At 44.9% G+C, this 20,384-nt stretch overlaps 1 protein-coding gene across 2 annotated transcripts in view; it reads left to right on the top strand.

Moving 5' to 3' along the window:
- Window positions 1-20,384, top strand: part of IQGAP2 (IQ motif containing GTPase activating protein 2) — a 1,127,142-nt gene that overhangs the window by 527,029 nt on the left and 579,729 nt on the right. For both annotated transcript variants that reach the window (XM_078675224.1, XM_078675225.1), the window contains exon 4: window positions 5,471-5,548. In XM_078675224.1, coding sequence (XP_078531350.1) covers window positions 5,471-5,548 — 78 coding nt within the window. The remainder of the gene's footprint in view (window positions 1-5,470; window positions 5,549-20,384) is intronic.

Genomic DNA, 20,384 nt, shown 5'->3' with positions numbered 1-20,384 from the left:
TTTCAAGAACTTGTCCCATAGAAAACTATGAATACATGACTTTTTACCAAAGTACCTGTAGATGCGTCAAAGTTCACAAGTCAAACAGCTGCAGCATCGGAAAACAAAGAGATGCGACACTCCGGAGACCTTGAGGAGGCAATGCAACAGTTCTGCTGCACGCAGAGAGGTTGCGTTGAATCCTGTCTATTCGGGAAGTGATGGGTCGATTCTTCGTGACGGTTCTGGTTCGCGGGTGATGCGTCGGAAGAACTTGCCGCACAGGTACGATGCGTGGAAATCTGGGATATGTCGGCGATCAATGCGGCAGAGTTGAGCGGCACTACGTCGGTACTCTACAGCCGCGATCCCTCAATAAATCGATATCTGTAGTTCTTTGAGTTTCTTCTTTCTTCCAGCTCCCAAATAGCAGCATCAACCTCCAGGGGCCCAAACTGGCACAGGTACCTCTTGGCAGGTCAGAGCTCACAGCAGCAGAGTTTAGGAGAGCTGGGGATGAAGTCTTTGTGTCCCTGAGACTTCAGAATAGGAGGCCAGCTCACTTCAGGCCCTTGGAGATCTCCTTCAAGCAGGGGACACAGCACACAGCAAAGTCCTTCTCCTTTCCTTGGCAGAAACAGCAACTGCAGGCCAGCCCCAGACACACAGCAAGGGCAGTACTTCTCCTCTGTCCCTCCAGCTCTTCTCCTTGGCAAAGGTTCCACTTGAATCCCAGGAATGATCTAAAGTCTGGGGTTTTGGGTCTGATGCTTCTACCCCAAAATGTCTTTATTAACCCTGGGCGTAGTTCGCGTAGTAGCGCTACGCGTAGCAATGCGAAGTGCACTTCGCAGTACGCGAGCTACGCGTACTGCGAAGTGCACTGTGCAAAATGCTGTTTGCACTGATTGCACAGTGCCGGATGCTTGTCCGCACTGTGGAATCAGTGCAAACCGCATTTTGCACAGTGCAAGCGGTCGTTTTCTGACGCTTGAGTAGATTTCTACTCGAGCAGCAGCTTTCTCAACACGGACTGGAAGTTTCTCATCGCGAGTGGTCGCGAGCATACGCGACCACTCCCAATGAGAAACCTGACCTCCCCGTGTTGAGAATCTTGCAGGGAGGTTTATTTTCCATGCTCACGATCGGCAACTTGATGTTGCTGATCGCGAACAAGGAAAAAGTCGCGCCGGGATGTCATTTTACTCGCTCGCAGTCGCCAACTAGCCGTTGAGGACCACGAGCAAGCAAAAAATGACCGCTGAACTACGCTACTCGTGTTTGCACTGTGCTACGTGCAATTTGCGTAGTGCAAAGTAGCGCAAACTACGCTAGCGTAGGGCAGTGCTTCGATCAGGGTTAGACTTTATACTTTGTGCAAGGGGCTCTGAACCCAGTTCAAACCAGTTCTGGGCGGCACTCTGCAAGTGCACAACAACATCCATTTTCAGTGTGAGCCTTGGCTCCAGACACACCACCGGGGGGCAGAGCCAGCATTGTGAAAGACAGGCACAACCCTATTCAGGTACAGGTGCTACTTCTCCCACCATTCCAAATGCTGATCAGGCATTTTCAGCCTAGTGCGGACTCCTCCAGACTCCTGGAGCCACTGCACCTCCCCAGCCCCTGTCACTCCAAAGCCAGACAGTCAATCCACAACCAGGCCGTGGCACACGGGTTGGTTGAACAAGAAAAATAGCCACTTTCTAAAAGTGGTATTTTCAAACACACAATTTAAAAACCATCTTTACTAAAATCCTGAGTTCAGTGATACCAAACTCAATTTTTCCATCTTATCACTATGGGAAGATATGCTTGTAATATGTTACTAAGCATTCCCCATTTTGTCCTATGGGGCAAGATAGCCTTTCAATACTGAAAACTGAATAGGCAGTATTTCACTATCAGGACATGTTACACACACCAGTACATGTCCTACCTTTCACAAACACTGCACCCTGCCACGGGGGTACCTTGGGCCTACTATAGGGGTGCCCTATATGTAAGAAAAGGGAAGGTTAGGGCCTGGCAAGTGGGTGCACTTGCCAAGTCGACATGGCAGTTACAGGCACCGCAGTGGCAGGCCTGAGACATCTTTTCAGGGCTACTCATGTGGGTGGCACAATCAGTGCTGCAAGCCCACTAGTAGCATTTGATTTACTAGCCCTTGCACACTAAGTGCACTTTACCAGGGACCTACTAGTAAAACAAATAAGGCAATCCTGGATAACCAATCACAGTAACAATTTACACAGAGAGCATATGCACTGTAGCACTGATAAGCAGTGGTAAAGTGCCCACCCAGAGTCTTCTAGACAACAAACACAGGTCAGGAAAAAAATGGGAAGAGGAAGCAAAAAGAGTTGGGATAACCCTGCAAAAAGGGTCATTTCCAACATATATATATATATATATCAACCACCTCAAGAATGTCCGTCCCCATATGTCACACATACTTAGTGTTCTTTAGTTGTGGTTTGCGTTTAATTATCAGTATTTCACTTTTGAATATATTTATTTGTAAAAAAAAGTTATTCTGCAAAACTTTTGAGTAGGTCCAACCTTTTTTGTAATCCCTTGGGCATCAAATCTAATATTTCTATATCTGCATACAAGAGACAGGGTATATCCTCACTGCCTATCCTTGGGGGGGGGGGGGGGGGTCTCCTCTATGTGAAGAAAGCACTTTAGGTAATTTTACTAAATAGAGGAAGATCAGTAAAGGTGTGGGGAGACAGACATGTTTTAACCCATTATTATTTAATATCCTACTCGAAAAGGCCTTGTTTTCCTCCCAAGAGCACTTGGCACAACGTAGCAGAATACAAAGCCACTAATAAATGGAGGAAAAAACATGGTAGCAAGTTTCTTCCATAGGGTAGGTCTAGCGACTTGATCAAAAGTGGTCAAGAAGTCTGTAAACCCTGCATAAACAAATTGCCTTTTTCTCTTTATGTACTTACTTGTCTGTGTTAACCTATATAATTTAAATATATCCAGGGTAGCACATTTGCGCTTGAAACCTGCTTGTTCCCTAGGAAGGACGCCCATATCTACCACCCATTCTTGCAAATGATCCATTAAACCTTTGGTGAAGACCTTTCCTGTTGCTTCTGAAAGTGCTATTTGACAATAACTACTGGGGGAGGCTCTAAGCATTTTTAATACAGGGGTTCAATAATACTCCCTTTCCAGGAAGGAGCATCTGCTCCCTTTCTAAAACAGAATGTAAAGATCGGAGCGAGAAACCAGGACCAGAGCAGAGCCTTTTTTTTTTAAAACTGAGATCGAAATCTGATCTGGCCCCATAGCACTTGAATACTGAGATTTTAAGATAAGGTCTTTTATCAGTGCTGCTTAGGATATACCATATTCACAGATATACCTACCTTTGTGTGCATTCAGCAAGGCAACATTACCAGCAGTGGTGGCATTGACCTTGTACAGTTTATTCAAATAGTGTGCCCAACTTAAACTGCCAACAGGAGACGTAGTAGAAGCTTTCCTATTTCCACAAGCTTCTGCTACCAAGGACCAAAACTACTTAGTATTTTTAGATACCAGTACTTCTCTTAAACAATCATTTTAGATCTGCTTAATTTTGTTTATGGGCTGCTCTAAATCTGTTTCTGTTTTTTATTTAAGGACTTCATTATTTTGACCCTTACTGTGGAATGTGACTAGAGTTGACTTTTAACCATCCAATTTAAGATCATACCATAGTCTCTAATTATTTCTGGGTCTTGATGATGGTATACATTTAATTTTTTTGAGCTTAGATACAGATAAGGTAGTCTTAAAACATGAATCTTTCTTCTGCCTGGTTATTCCATATGGATGGTTTTTACACAGTAATATCTGCCTTAAAAGAAATTATATTGTGATCGCTCAAAATGTTATCAGTTATTTTTAGGTTGGAGAGTAACCCAGACCGTGTTTAGGAAAGAATTACATAATCTAAAATAGAACAATATGTTTCCAATCCATTTGTAAGTATAGTTCGCAGGAATATCATTCTCCCTTTGCCCATTCGTAACTAAGCAATCATTTTTACCCAAAAAATGCAAGTGGATTTAGAAACCTTGGCATTCAAATCCCTGAATAAGAGTACAAATACCCCCTTATACAATATTATCATTTTCAACATAAAATGGAAAAGTTGCTTTGATTACAGATTGGTCTTTACACCTGGTGGAGGACATACATTCAGTAATAAGATTTAATATACATCATACGACTGTCGGCGATAGTCCATAAACCTTATACCTTAAACAAGATTTAATGTGTGGGAAAAGCTGGAATAATTCCATATGGTCTGTATTCAACATTGTAATCCCCCCACATGCGTTACCTCTACTTGAGGGTAAAGAAAGTCAGAAAATTGAAATGTATTTATGTGAATGAATATCTGATAAGCTCCATGCCTCCTGAATACAAATAATGTCCACCTTCAAGCTGCATAAATGTACTCATTTTTGGTCAATCATTTTATCCCCCCCCCCGTCCCATATTCCAGGAAACAATACTTAAACCAGAATTAGGGATGAGATCAGAATGTTTGAGTGTGTTGCTGATTATAATTTAAGGATTTGGGCAGCCAGTGCCAATTCTGAGATTCCTCCAATTGCGAAACTGGGGGCGACAACACTTATGCCTCTACAAGGAAGTAGTCACAGCTCACGGTTCTCCATAACCAGCTTTGCCATAAATTCTGAATATAAGTTTATTCTCACATGTGGGCCCAATGGTGTTATATATATATATATATATATATATATATATATATATATATCAATTTTTTTTGTTTGAGCACCTAGTTACCACCTTGGTCCGCAAATGGTACCATCTCCTGGTCCTGGTATACATGCGTGATACACGTTGACAGATTTAGGAACTTAAGACATTTGTGTCTACATGTGGAACTTGCTACTAGGGAACCTCTATTACTGTCCATTTTCTAAAGTAATACATTTTGCTGTTTTAACAAAAACGTGGCTGTACTCGGGGGAGGAGGTGAACACCCATATAACTGTATCTTTGTACTTTTTCACAAGCCTTCCCAGGGGGATTTCCACATCCAGTTTGTGTACCTACACTTATTAACACAAAAGACTTGTTAGTGTGCAAACTGTGCTGAAAACACCAAGGCATGCCCATAATAAATTCGATGGAGGAGAAGCTCAGGCTTTACCTTGACAACATTTTCATATTAGAGGTCAAAAGGTTCCATCTGTCAAGGCAAGTCAGCAACTATTCTTCTATGGCAATCTACAATTTGCGTACTCCTCAGATTGATGTAAAAAATTGAATTATTTACAAATAGTAGACATTTACTATGATGAATAAGTTTACTTTTTAAGCCTGTGTGAATTGGCCCCCTAAACTAATAATTTGACTGTTTCTACTCTGATGTTTATTATTGGAATTCTTGGAATAATGTATATGGGTAATGTTCTTTATCCCAATTGTTTGCTTTTTTTCTTTCTTGTAGCGATCGGGCCTTCATTTTCGACACACAGATAATACAGTACAGTGGTTAAGGGCCATGGAATCCATTGGACTGCCAAAAGTAAGCAACTGAAAGCATGTGTTATCTTTTTCTTTATATGATCTATACTTTCCTTGATCTCTTTTGAAGTAATATGTCTTTTTATGTAAATCTGTTAGAAATCTCTTTGTCAAGCTGTGCATCAGACCTGCAGGTAGGCCTGGATGGTGATGCTAGAAGGTGAATAAGCAAGGGGAAATCCGCCGAAGAGACTTAACACAGTAACACGATGTTTGTTTGATATTAGGATTTCAGTTACTGAGAGGAAGATCTATTTGCCAAAACTCCAACCTAGCTGAGGCTTAAACTTCAAGCTTATTTTACCTGCCACTGAAATGGTTTTTGATCCATCTCCTCCCTTAACAGTCTGATGCCCAACATGGAACTTACTTTCTGAAGGAGAGAGTCTCTGCATGTATCATTCTTCTTGGACCTATGATTGTGATTCACTTTTCAGGTCATCCGGCCTGTCCTTTCTTTCCTTTTCTTAACTGTTCACTTAATTATTCCTTGCCTACATTTCCTCAATTCGTCCCTATCATGTAGGCATAACATTCTTTGTAGACCGTAATACTAAGTCGCTGCCTCATGGAGATGGAATACAAACCCATTTCCTGAAATTGGGGAAAATTGGGCTTGAATTTGTGGTTCCAGCCTTGGCCTCCTATACTAATAAACTGTAACTGCTCTGAGGACATGTTTCCTTTTCCAAATGAATCTTATCAAATCGGGACCAAGTTACCCATTACAAACTTCAGATGAAGCCTGTTAGGCCTGTAGACTTTCTATGGTCTTACCCCATGCTTTAACTGCATTTAGGATCTGAAGAGGGGAACTTCATTGGCCTTTATTAATGAACTATTTTGCTACTGATCCCGGCTGAGATACCATGTCTCATAAAGCTTAAATCGTGAAAGCACGCAATGTTTATAATTCTGCCCCCATTTTAGATCCCACTACAGGCAAACCTTACGGTTGCTATAATGCTACTATAAAAGAGCTGTGTGTTTCAGAAGCCAATAGCATATGGTGACTCCATTACAGGAACTTCAGGATCAGCTCTTACACCTTTTTGATTATAAGATATAAAACAGAGGAAGAATTGGTTACTTAAATTTCCTGATCTTGAGGTAGACGCTGTAGCCTGAGTAATGCAAAAAAGTCTAAGCAGGAGCTTCCAAAAATATCCAAATTCTGCAGAGGATAGAGTTTAGCTGAAAGACGTTGAATGAATCTGGTGAGGTTCAACTTTATCACTGCGGCTAAGAAGATACTTCTGTGGATCCAATTAAAACTTTAAGCATGATCTCTCATTCTTTTCTTGGAAATGGTCAAGAATAGAGTGCAGACAGGTCAAGGCTGAACAAGGGCCGAGATTCAAAAGTGCAAGCATAAGAGAAAATCTTTCAGAGCACAAAGTGCATTCCTCTCGATTGATGGAGTGCCTTCCGGGCAGAACCATGCTTCCTCATCCATCCTTCAAGAAAACCTTCACAATGATCCTATTTAAGGAAAGCTTTTGTGAAATCCCTGTTTATGCTGGGATCACCAGTCCCTTAACTAAAGGGGTTAGTCCCATTTTCATTGCATAATTGTGCATGTGGCCCAAATGGGACTACCCAGTCTTTCAGGTGTCCAGGATGCTATCTACATTCCAGAGCTCCCACCATATAAACTGTGAGTGAAAGATGCATATGGAATCTTACCCCTTAGGTCCAAAGATTGTCCTACGCGTCTGCTGTGCAAAGTACACGATAGTGTGTTATAACACTCATCATATATACATACATAAATAATCTATGATGGTCCCGGTGTTTGTAAACATTCCATGGTTAGGTACCGTATGCAATGATGGTGGTGGCCACCTATCAAAGGAGCAGATGAAATGTACAGCAGTAAGGGGGGGGTATTTGGGCTGTTACACCCCCCCTAATAAATGTATCTGAAAATCCCAGAAATATATTTAGAATGAGCTGTTTCCCAGAGTATAGGTGTTTAGGGGGCGTCTTCCCAAGTGTTGTCCCTTGAGCGGCCGGGCGGTACCGGTGCAATAGCAGTGAATCGCCTGGGGTTGATCTTTCGCAGGGTCGGATTGGGATCACAATTAGGCCCGGGCGCTCTCAAAAAAGTCTCTCACATTCCGTGATCATCCATGGATCACCATCTTTTTAGTCTCACTGGAATCTGGCCATAGTTATAGTTCTATATAGTGTGAACTCAGCCCAAAGTCATTGAAGCAATACACATGAGCACCAGTTACATTACACAAGATAAAATTAATTTACATTTTCGGTAAGTGATTAAGAGATTAAGTGATTTGCCCAGAATGTGATTCTGGGCAAATCACTTAATCTCTATACAGAAGTACTCTTCTTTGGGAACAACACCTCGCCATGGAAGACGTATGGTGGACTGCTGAACTTGGCCCTTCCCCTGGCCCAGACACCCCACATCCGCAACCTCAGCATCATCCTGGACAACAAGGTATCCATGAGGAAACCGGGTAACAGTCTCATCCACCTGCTTCCCCACCCTACACATGCTCCGAAATATCTTCCGGTGGACCCCAGTCAATAAAAGAAGGACCATCACACAGGCTCTTGTCATCAGCAGGCTGGAATACAGGAACACACTCTACTAAGGAATCACCGCACACCTCCTGAAGAGACTACAGACAACACAAATCTCCGCTGCAAGACTCATCCTCCCCAGACGGATCCACGTCACATCCCATCTCAAGAAGCTACACTGGCTCCAGATCCAGAAGAGATGCCAGTTCAAGATGTTGACCCATGTATAAAAAAACCTGCACAACAAGGGATCAATGTGCGTCAACAAACTAATGACCTTCCACCAAACAACCAAACACTTACGTTCTGCCTCCCTCTTCCTCACAGACATCCCCCGAATCCTCTGAGCCAACCACGGAGGATGTTCCTTCTCACACCTGGCGGCCAAAACCTGGAACAACCTTCCCCTGCACCTCAGGGCCGCCTTTAAGCTCCAACAATCAGGAAAGGACTCAAGACCAGGCCTGGGCATAGTTTGCGGAGTTTTGTTACGCAGAACTCCACGAAGTTACAAAAAAACTCAGCGGCGTTCCACAAATGGCAAGACGTAGTGCAAACTGCAGTTCGCGCTGGTATTCCTGGCGTCAGGTAGAAATTCTACCCGAGCGGCCACTCGCGCTCGCAAACTTACCATTCGCTAGCTGGGGAAAAAAACTCTGCTACACTATGCAAAGCAGAGTTTTCTGCACTCATCGAGCTCCGCAGATCATGAAGTGCAGAAAACTCTACAAACTCCACGAACGGATTGGAGTTCACCGCCCAGGCCTACTCAAGACATGGCTGTTCGAATGAACAGATCACCACGAAGCAGCTAGCATCCCAGCACCTTCATACTCTCACAGGTGATTTGCAGCGCTTTACCAATCTTGATTGATTGATTTTAACTCCGGCATCCTTGCTATTCCATATAGTTTTGCTCTATTGCATATTATGTTATTTTTCACATCGTATATTAATTAGCCTTTGCTGATGTTTACTATGTTGTTCGCCATGTTGTTCAGTGTTTGGAGCAGTGTGTTAAATCACTGTATTTTTGTGCCATTCATTGGCCTTCAACTCCTGGTAAAAAAGTGAACAACTGGTCATTCGATTCTATCTTTAGAGAGCTTGAGTTCTTTATTATCAGTAGTGTGTCAAGAATAAGGTGCTTATCAAACTGAGTTCTTGCAAACAGGTGCCTAAAACACAAACTTGCATATCACACAATTATTACTTGACCACAATTTCCCAAATATATTGTAAATAGGTAGTATAACCTGAAGTAAAGGTAATACCTTACACATTTACATTATCCAATTACTACATATTTCCCACAGTTAACGTGTGAGGAAGATGGCTAGGCGAGTTGAAAAGTGGCATAGTAGGTTAAGCTTATTTTCCAACTGCAAGAGTCTTTCATCCTTTTCCTCCCCATGTGCAAGTATCAACCCTCACTAGTGTACAGTGAGTCAGTTAGGTGAGGACGAGTCAAGGGATCTGCCGAGTAACAACTCTGCCTGGATTGCTTAGTGTTGGGGATGGAGTTGCGAGATTACTTTGTGTGCCAGGCAACGCACCATAGATTCTATCCCTGTTTGTTCTAAAGTAGGCAATTATTTCTAATTGAAACTATTCTGCAAACATGGAGCAATTTGGCAACCCTAGTTAGAGTGCATGGAATGGACCACAAAACTGCTTACTTAACACTGGCCTCTACCATAGTGTTTTGTTCGCGTTGCCTTCCATACTATTTCAAGGAACGCAGCTCTGCAGTACAGTATTGTGGGGTTACATTTAATTTCAGAGCAAATCTACGGCACATTATTTCACCTGGCACACAGTACCGCTAGTGGCAGAATTTGGGAAAATAGACCTTGTGGTTTAAATTATTATTAAATAAAACACTTGACTCTTTAATACTTTACTTCTCCTGGCACAGTGCTTAAGATGTTCTTTATGTCTGATGTGGCTCAATGCTTCAGACTGAGGCCATTAATTAAATTATACAAATCAGAGAACATTTTTCTCTTGCAGTGGCACTGTTGTGAAAAGTATTAGTAAAGACACGGGGTTACTTGGAGGTCACTAGAGGTTTGTCGTTTTGAGGATGTGGGGGATTTTATTTGCAGACTGGAGAGAGATCAAACAGCGTGACCGACTACTATTACACCATTATTAACAGAATTAAGTAATTTCTTTGACATTCTGAGTGGTCATAACAGAAAGAGCAAGAGAGAGAGAGAGAGCCTCTCCTCTGAGAGGCAACAAAGTTTCTCTCAGTTTCAAGCTATTGAGAATTGTTTTATGATGAACTCTCTAATCCTTATATGCAGAAACACCTACAGGCCGTTGGGCTGAAACAATTTCTCATTTCACATATTTGCATGTACAAATGGTTGATGGTGGAAGTCCGGATAGGGCATGTTCACTTAGAGGTGGAGTGCTCAAGTACAGTGTCAATTCACACTCATACACCACAGTTTGTTAGGTCTGTCATTACTACATACCTTTGTGAGTCTGAAAAGTGATTAACATCTTGCTTGTCCCCAATCAAACCTGGCAGTCATTGGTTGTGTCAAGTGATTTATTTGCACAAAGTTGTAATTTCACTGACAAATGCACTCTGTATAAATCACAATACCCCACATCCCACACTTTAGCACTATATTGGGGAAGTATGCTCCAAAACATACCACTGTTCTCATTGACTATCCTCCAGGTATTTTTATTAGTAGCAACCAACACTCTTATGGCTTTAGTAAGTTGATATCGATACTTACCATCCCACTCCAAATCGGTTCCAGCACCGCTGCATTACAGGAGGGTGAACCTGCACCAAAGGAAAGGGAGGGAGGCTCTGACACCACACAACTGCAATGCTGGGCATGTTGCCAAGAACAAAGCGAGAGGAAGGCCATCACTTCACCCATGGATAATGGCAGCCTGCATGAAAGCCCCCAACTGGTGCACCCTACACAGGATGTTCCTAATTGGACATTCACTATCCTGTACAATGAGCATCCTATTCAACCCACAATGCAGAAGCCACAGGCCTAATGGAGAAGCAAGGACCCCAGTCGGACCTTGAAAGAAAGTGGGTTATTAGTGGGTCCTTCACAAGTAATAAGTCTGCAACATTCTGTCCACTGGGAACCAAGTACCCTGCCATAGCACTAAATTCTCCAGGGTAGCAAAGCAGAGCAGTCCAAGGCCTGCTCAAGGGAAGTGATGTAGGCTAATACCCCACTTTGCTGGTACGCAATAAACACTACCAAATAAATCATTGCCTTTTCCTATAAAAAGGATAAGTACTACATTACACACACACTATGGAATGCTGTGTATTAATTTAGAAAAATGTATCAGTTGGCAGGTGAAAATACCTATGGTGACACACTCCAAACAGTTAACACCCTAGTGAACCCTGAACCCAATAACTACAATGCCTACCCACCTATACGAGACGCAAGTCAATGGGGAGAAGTTATCTACAGGTAGGCCTACTGGCTTTGTCAGGGTGTCGCCACAATCCTAAAAAGCAGAAATATACAAAACAAATATAACACTAATACGATAATGGGTAGTAACGTAAGATGGTGTCCTCAATCACACAATGACATTCGTTAAGGCCTGTCATGACTGACTGTTAATCTTGGGAATGTCAACAAGTTGATGAAAGCATTTCAGTGACCTTTATCAAAATATGTCATGACTGACTGTTAACTTTGTGCTTGTAAATAACGCCTCTTCAATACCTTGATTAATCCATATAACATTTCATTGTCAATTTTGTCATTGTCAATGAAGCATTATCACTTCAATTCAATATGTGCAACAGTCTTTTCTCTAGGTTTGGAATGCTACAAGTGCAGCTGGGGGACCCACCAACAAGGGTCACTGCACTCCAGAACCCATAGGCAAAAGCACAAGCTCCTGGAGGGCTTAAAAACTAATCAACTTTCTCCCAGAGTTATCAAAATAACCCTCTGGGAGAGTGAAGGCAACCCTTTTGGGGAACCTCTTCTGCTGGCTGCTGCACAGCTGGCACCCCTCCCCCCAAAAAGGACTTTTTGAAAATGTTGGTAGTGCCTATACCCTTCCTATGGCACCTCGATAATCAATATGCACATTTTTGTACTGCCTCAGGGCCTTATGGGGGACCTCTCGATCAAGAGCTAATCAGGTGCTGAGGCTTCTGGGTTAATTCCCTGCTCTGCGTCTATGCTCCTATTAACTTTTATTTTAAAAAATGAAGCCTTGCATCACATCTTTGTCCTATTTTTTTATTTAAAAGGGGACTCGAGTGCCCCTGCTCCTCTGTGGAGCACCCAGGTTCTGTGAGGCCTGGGTCATGTGGAAAGCCCATGTTGGCACAGCTGGCCGGCTCTCTCCACGACATGTGGGAAGCCCATGTCGGCATGCCTGACCCGCTACCTGCACGACATGTGGGAAGCCCATGTCCGCACGCCTGGCCCGCTTCCTGCACTACCATCATGGAAGACGGCATCTCTTCATTTCCCACCCGTGTCTGATGCAGGTAGGGTGGTCTTGGTAGTATGCTCCTCCCAGACAATGGCATAGAGAGCAGGGGAGGCAAACCATGCAGCTGTAGGAGTGCGGCAGCACTCCATTCTCCTCCTATCCCTGGGAAATGGGGCCCAGGACATTTTGCTTTGCAACGGTCCTCAGGAACAAAAATCTTTCCAGGGGAGGGGGCCCCCAGTGGCGTCACTAGGGTTGGTGTCACCCGGTGCGGGTAACTTATGGTGTCACCCCCTCACGACTTACCGCATGGACCATCTCTCCCTCTGTCAGCACCATCTCCCCTCCGCCTGCACCATCTCTTCCTCTGCCTGCACCATCTCTCCCTCTGCCTGCACCATCTCTCCCTCTGCCTGCACCATCTCTCCCTCTGCCTGCACCATCTCTCCCTCTGCCTGCACCATCTCTCCCTCTGCCTGCACCATCCCACCCCCTGCCTGCACCATCTCACCCCCTGCCTGCACCATCTCACCCCCTGCCTGCACCATCTCACCCCCTGCCTGCACCATCTCACCCCCTGCCTGCACCATCTCACCCTCCGCCTGCACCATCTCTCCCTCCGCCTGCACCATCTCTCCCTCCGCCTGCACCATCTCTCCCTCCGCCTGCACCATCTCTCCCTCCGCCTGCACCATCTCTCCCTCCGCCTGCACCATCTCTCCCTCCGCCTGCACCATCTCACCCCCTGCCTGCACCATCTCCCTTCCGCCATCTCCCCCTCCGCCTGCACCATCTCTCCCTCCGCCTGCACCATCTCTCCCTCCGCCTGCACCATCTCTCCCTCTGCCTGCACCATCTCACCCTCTGCCTGCACCATCTCACCCTCTGCCTGCACCATCTCACCCTCTGCTTGCACCATCTCACCCTCTGCTTGCACCATCTCACCCCCTGCCTGCACCATCTCACCCTATGCCTGCACCATCTCACCCTATGCCTGCACCATCTCACCCTATGCCTGCACCATCTCACCCTCTGCCTGTACCATCTCACCCCCTGCCTGCACTGCGCAGGCAGGGGGTGAGATGGTGCTTGCAGATTCCTAAAGATTGTCACTAAAATGGGTACGAAGAAAACTCTGTGCTCTATCGAAGCGCACAGCAAATAGCCCCTAAGGTTTCAACACAATAATTAATCACTTAAATATAAATTCAACGAAGACTCTGTGAATCAGATTAGTAATTACATTTTTTTAATACATTCACAATTAAATCTTTGCGACAACAAAACAGTGCATGATTGACGAATCAAATCAGATTGTACAATATTATCAAAACATGATATAGCGAATCAATCAATGTTTTCAGTTGCGTATTTTTCAGTGACCAAAATGCAAAGAGCTATATCAAACGAGGATATCCTCGGGAAATACTGGATTCTGCCAAGGACTGCGCAACTCAGAAAGCCCGCAAATATTTTTTATCGACATCACGATCCAGAAGCAAAAGAGAGACATTATCGTGTAGAAGTTCTCTCACCAGGCTGCCAAATTAGAAAAAATCATTTCACGCAGATAGGAAGTCTTGGACCAAGAAGCCTATTTCAAAACTGTTTTCACACACAAACCCTTATTTGCGCACCCACGGTCTAAGAATATCAGAGAAATTCTGAAGACAAAAGTTTCTTTGGCACCCCGACGCACATCAAGTAAAGTGAGAATCAGAATTACTGAGCATAAAAGTGTCAACGTTTCATTAAGCTCAGGGTTCATTATAAAGCAAAGCAGAGCAGAGGTGCAGTGAGGCTGCAGCGTAACGGTGTCACCCCATGAGATGGTGTCACCCTGTGCGGTCCGCACCCCCCGCACTCCCCTAGTGACGCCACTGGGGGCCCCTGGTAAGTCCCTCCTAGCTTTATTGAATCACACTGATCCCGGGGCCCTTGCTCTCCCTGGAGGTCGGAGTAAAACAAGAGAGGGGGATGCTACTTATTTTCCTTGACTTCGTCGGACCAATTTGCACAATCCTGATGTCAGTTTAATCCTCGTGACAAGCCCTCGGCCTCAGAAGTATTTTTTTCAGGCCTCCTAACCTCATAATTTAATTTTTCTGGGTGGAGTTTGGGTTCACTGCTCCTGATGCTGTTACTGTCCTCTCTCTGGGCTCCTGGCACCTCTAGTTGGCTGGAGGTTTCTTCAGAAGCCCGTCCATAGGCTGCCAGTAGAGTATCTTACCAGCTGCACTCCCCAGGCCCCATGGCTTTGGGTATCTTGCAGGGCACCTGTGTTTCAGCAGCTGAGTCTGTGGCCCCTACTGATGGAAGACTCCCATCTGAGGGTCAGTACACAGAAAATCCAGAGGAACCCTCCGGGGTCTCCTGCCAAGCAGATCTATCCATCTAATGTCCCTCAGAACGTGTAAGGGGACCAGAAACACTGGCCCTGGAGAAAGAGTTCTAGTCCATGGTGCAAGCTTGAGCCCAAAAGCCCTTAAATCCATCTTTGCAGTGGAGTCAGGGGGCTCATCCTTCCAGACGGTCATTCCTTTGATGCGGTCATTCCCAGGTCCAGAACATTCTCTATAGTCTCTCCCGTGTGCAGGGGCTCTTAATGCGGGTGAAAAATTCCAGAAGATAGGCACCTCTGCCCAATCCTCATGTGACATCTTGGCTCCTTGTCTACCCCAACCCTCCAGCACAGCATTCTGGAACTTTCCAGCATGGCGGCTTGAAGTGATTTGCTGAGAGTCCTTCTCTGAGAGGCTCAGCCCTGCCCCTAACTACTACAGTTTCTTGATTCCCTTCCTCCAAAACATCTAAGTGAAGCAAGCCCCTTTCTTGGCTCCAGAGGTCTGGCTGTTCTCCTTTCTTTCTGTAGGACTGATTTTTCTGAGGCCAGGTGCAGTTTGAAAGATAATCAGCACATGAAGATTCTGTTCGCTTTCTTTGTCAAGAACATGACCCAACACCGGCAAATTATCTTATTGTGTGGGGAGGCCTTTGATCCTCCAAACCTCCTGACGGCACTGACTCTGGGCAATTTTTAGAGTGCACAGAAGGAAAAATATATTTTCCCACTACTTTGTGTACTACAAGTAAATCTGATTGGTGTAGTGTGTCAAATAATAGTGGATGTGCACTGCTAAAAAGTAGCCTGTGGGTCAGTATGACGAATGCAGCGTTTTTTCAGCACTTAACAGAAGCAGAGAACTGAATGCACAGCAATTTACTGAGCTGCAGCAATAAATTACACGCCTTAAAATTGTATGCGCACAAATTGTCAAAGCAGTTAAGGCCTAAATGGAGAAGCTTAGCACAGTACACAACTCCTGGAAACACAAATGAGCAAGTAACACGATTCTGGTCTATTGTACGTAACCTATAGATCAGTAGGCAGCTATCTGGGCAAAGAAGTAAGCATTTAGGGTAATTCCCGACATGACATACAATCTAGAATGATTCTCTTAACTTTCTAAGGACAAATTAGGGATGGAACTCAGAACTGTATAATTTTCTAAAAAGTGCTAGTTATATCCTGTTCATAGTGTGAAAACTCATTTTAATTATCACCAAATAATCTCCAAAGAGATTATATAAAAAAGATTGCTTAACAAAAAGTAATAAACTATCATTTGCACATTATAAAGCCATCTAGATTTTCCAAAAATAATGTCATTCTCAAGACAAAAATAATGTAATTCTGCTTTAGAACAACAAGAGTGAACTCCCTGTTGCCCTTATTCTGATGTCTTTAAGAGATTTAAACAAGCATTTGCAATGCAATAGGTCTCGCATTAGGAAAGTTTGAGCTATTGGTATTGTAAATGACAAATTTTGTATTTATATGTTGGTTTTGAAAATAGCTAAATTAATAGCTTGGTCATTTACAATTCCAATAGTTTTAAGTTTCACAAATGTGACACCTATAGCATTTGAAATGCAATATGTGTTGTATTTACGTGACTTAGATGTATTGATATTACAAATAACAATGGCTTTTAATTTTTTTAAATAATTAATACTTAAATAAAAGTTATTGTAATTTATAATGGCAATAGCTTAAACTTTTGAAAATAACTTTTGTGAAGATTATGTTCAGTGTATTTTATTGTGCGGAAAATCCAAGAACAGAAGTGAAATATTAACATCTTTTTGTGACATTTGTAATAAAGCTTGAAACATTTAGAGAACATATTGAACCAGTTGTTGTTGAATGGTTGCACAGATTGATGATGTGGTGGCGCGGAGTGATGTGGTGGCGACGAGTGATGCTGTGGCGTTCAGTGATGCTGTGGTAGCACATAGTGATGTTGTTGTGCCCCTGAGTGGTGCTGTGGTGGTGTTGAGTGATGCTGTGGTAGCGCATAGAGATGTTGTGGTGCCCTTGAATGATGGTGTGGTGGTGCTGAGTGATGCTGTGGTGATGCGATAGATAGAGGGAGGGCAATAGATAGATAGAGTGAGGAAGAGCGATAGATAGTGTGAGGGAGTGCGATAGATAGAGTAATTATTTGGCGTGTAATTATGTGGCACTGAGTGGTATTTGCAGTGTATGTTGCATTGAGCGCAGTGTAATTATGTAGCATATAATTATGTGGCACTGAGGGGTATTATGAGGAGTGTATGTTGTATTCAGTAGAGTGTAATTGTGTGGCGTGTAATTATAATTATGTGGCAATGAGTGGTATTTGCGGCGGAGTGAGAGGCGGCCGGCAGCCAACAGCGGAGTGGAGTCACAGCGGTGCGAGTGAGAACGGCCTGAGCGGTCTGAGCAGTCTGAGAGCTGCAGTTAAATCCGCCGCAAGCCGCGGCCGCAGCCGCCCCTGCCCTCCGCCCCCAGAGACGCTGAGAGCTGAGCCGAGAGCTGGTCAAAGAAACATCCAAAGAAACACCCACAGCGGTCTACAGCGAAGGGAAGCTGAAGCTGCAGCCGCACACAGCCGCCGTGAGCCGTGGGCGACAGCTGCCGAGTGCCGAGCCGCAGAGAAACCGGTGAGATCGGGGGTGTAGCGGGGAGCGCATTGTTTCACTGAGTGGCGTTGCTCGTCGCTCGTAGTGCGCCGCCAAGAGTCACGGTACGGCAGTGGCAGCTGAGTGGGAGACAGTGGTCACTGCCATCACCGCCACCTCCCGCCAGACATTTGCCCCGAGATTCCTAATCAGGTTTTTCAAGGACCTCTCAAGGCCCCCCCCTCCCCCTGGCTGCACGAGGGGTCAGGCGCCCGCTGGTGGCAAAAAGCGGGGGGGGGGGTGGCAGAGGCAGAGCGAGGGGTGCCACTATTTGGGCAGCATTGGGAGCACAGAAGCGACGAAGCAACAAACCACTGCAAAACAACCGGCAAAGCCATTGCCATAGCAGTGCAATAACTTAATTTCATCTCTGTCAGTTTTCAACCATCCAGGCCCACGAGCAATGAGTCACAAACCAGCAGTACAGCATCAGCCAGCGGTACTCAGGAGTGGCAGAACAGCAAGTCCTACCTGAGTCAACAGAGCCTCGGAGCCTCAAGACAGCATAAGATATCGCAATCTTTTTTCAGACTGTTTCAGACTTTCAACAGTTCCGGTTGTGTCATACCAGCGCTACCCCAGTTAATCCAGTCGATCTGGCAGCACTAGCGTCAGCTAACTATGTAACGTGGTGTTACATCAGCGCTATCCAAGGCATTCCAGTCAGTCCGGCAGTCAGTCCAGCAGTCAGTCCAGCAACACTAGCTACAGCCAATTAGCCAGCGCTAGTCAATGCTATGAGATCTGGGAAAGTAAGAAAAACTGCGGTGGCAACAAAACGGAGGAAATCGAAACAGCCGGCACCCGACGGGGAGTCTCACCCGGGTACCCATAAGCCCACTCAGACCAGCCAGGAAACATCAACTGTGGGCATACTCTCACCCAACGGCTCCTGCAATTCTAGCCAAAAAAATAAAAAAGGCAAGAGCACGGGCTCACACATGTCAATCGCCTTAAAACCAGCGAACTTGTTGGACTATTTTAAAAAAATCCCAACAATGACTAACATTTCTTCGCAGTTCCAGTCCCAGTCCCTGTCCCAGCCCCAGGAGGCATCCAAGTGTGGAGCTTCGACCCGGCAGCCGGACACAAACACACTTCTTCCCCATCCTTTATCCCCACAACAGTGGCCGTCGGAATCCAAAAAGATAGCCCAACCGCGGGGGTATTCATCTTCGCCTCAGTACTTAACGATCCCATGCTGGCATGGCAGGAGGACGCAAGCTCCAAACCGTATCCTCTTAACCATCAACCCGCCACACAACAGGACCAGCAATTAGGACAGCGAGTTTTACCGAAGGCAGTGGACAAGCAAGGAACAAGCCCGCTGCAGACTGCTCCACCAAGCTCGTGGGACAGCCGGAGTTCCATCACAGGCCAAACCTAGAAACCGGATACATCATCTATACCTTTCCGACAAGACTCTATCGCGGTAAAGGTAGCCACAACGATCCCACACTGTCAGTTAACTCTTGCTCAAATCCATGTGCAAAGCTCCCATTTGAGCAACAACATCTCTCAATCGTCCCACCAGTTTCAAACTGTGAGCACACCCAAGGAGCCACTGACTGAGTCAAGCCCTAAGGATACCGCATTCTCATCACCAGTAATAATGACATCACCTCAAAAGTCGACACAAATGACCAGCTCCTAGCGGACCTGTCATTTTTCTTCAAAAATACTCAAAATCCTACCAAAGATACGTCAAACACCAAGTCAAACCAAGAAGAGCCTATAGTAAATAGTGTTTGGCCCCAACTTCTCCAAACATTCCAACAAACAGTCAATGCACTAAATTATCACTCGGACAAACTGGACGCACAGGTCGACCTTTTAAATACTCTAGCGTTGTTCACGGCAGGAATCGATAACAAACTCGATAAACTGAACAATCTAATACTCGGAGCACAAGCTTCGACAAAGCTCGTACAGTCGGTCTGTTGCTGTTCCCCAATTATTGACTCACTCTCTTCGCTCCCAGACTTCTTGACTAGTGTTATAAATGAAGTTAAGATGCTGAAAAGAGGTAACTCACATACAATCCCCTGCCCGCAACTGCAAAATCCGTCAGATATGACCCAATAAGGAATTACCACCCTCTCACATCTTATTGGCACCTGAATATACATCGAAGGGACGCCAGGATATACTCAATAGATCAAATATATTAAAACTAGTAGATGGCATTCCGGGGTTCGCAGGTCTGGTATCTGACGACATAGAATCTATCGAATTTCTCCCACCAAGAGGTGTCCAACCGTCAGAGGTAACCCTGGTGACCCTCAAGTCGGCCAGCTGGGCAGGTGTGTTTTTGGACCACAAGGCCACACTGAGGGAATGGGGCATCCGGGTGTACCCATACTACACGCCAGGCTACCCAACCGCATTACTAAACCAGCTAACAACACCCCAAAAAGCAGGAAGTATAAGACGGAAAGGCCACCCGAAACAATACTCAATTTTAAAAAACGCGACAAGAAGATCAAAAAATCTCGCCAAAAGCGGTCCCCAATAAAGACATATGCCAAGTATGGGGATCGCTCCCAACCATCCTGTCAATGAAAAGCAAAGAACGACCCCTCGAATCAGAGTCCGTGGGCCACAACCACAAACGCCCGGTAAAGTCAAATCTCCCAGCAGCTGCACTAACAACCGTATCTAACTCACAAGCGGACCCCACTTTTCAAATGTGTTCCTGGAACATAAGCGGCCTTCATCAAAAAATTACGAACCCAACACCTTCGCCTTCTTGTGTGAGCATGCAGTAATAGCTCTGCAGGAAACTTGGGCCACACAAGGATGTGCAGTCACTGGCTTCATTG

The sequence above is a fragment of the Lissotriton helveticus genome, chromosome 2_1, assembly GCF_964261635.1.
Source record: "Lissotriton helveticus chromosome 2_1, aLisHel1.1, whole genome shotgun sequence".
NCBI classification, from domain to species: Eukaryota; Metazoa; Chordata; class Amphibia; order Caudata; family Salamandridae; genus Lissotriton; species Lissotriton helveticus.
The sequence above is the reverse complement of the archived record's forward strand: the minus strand, read 5'-3'. Positions and strand labels throughout refer to the sequence as shown.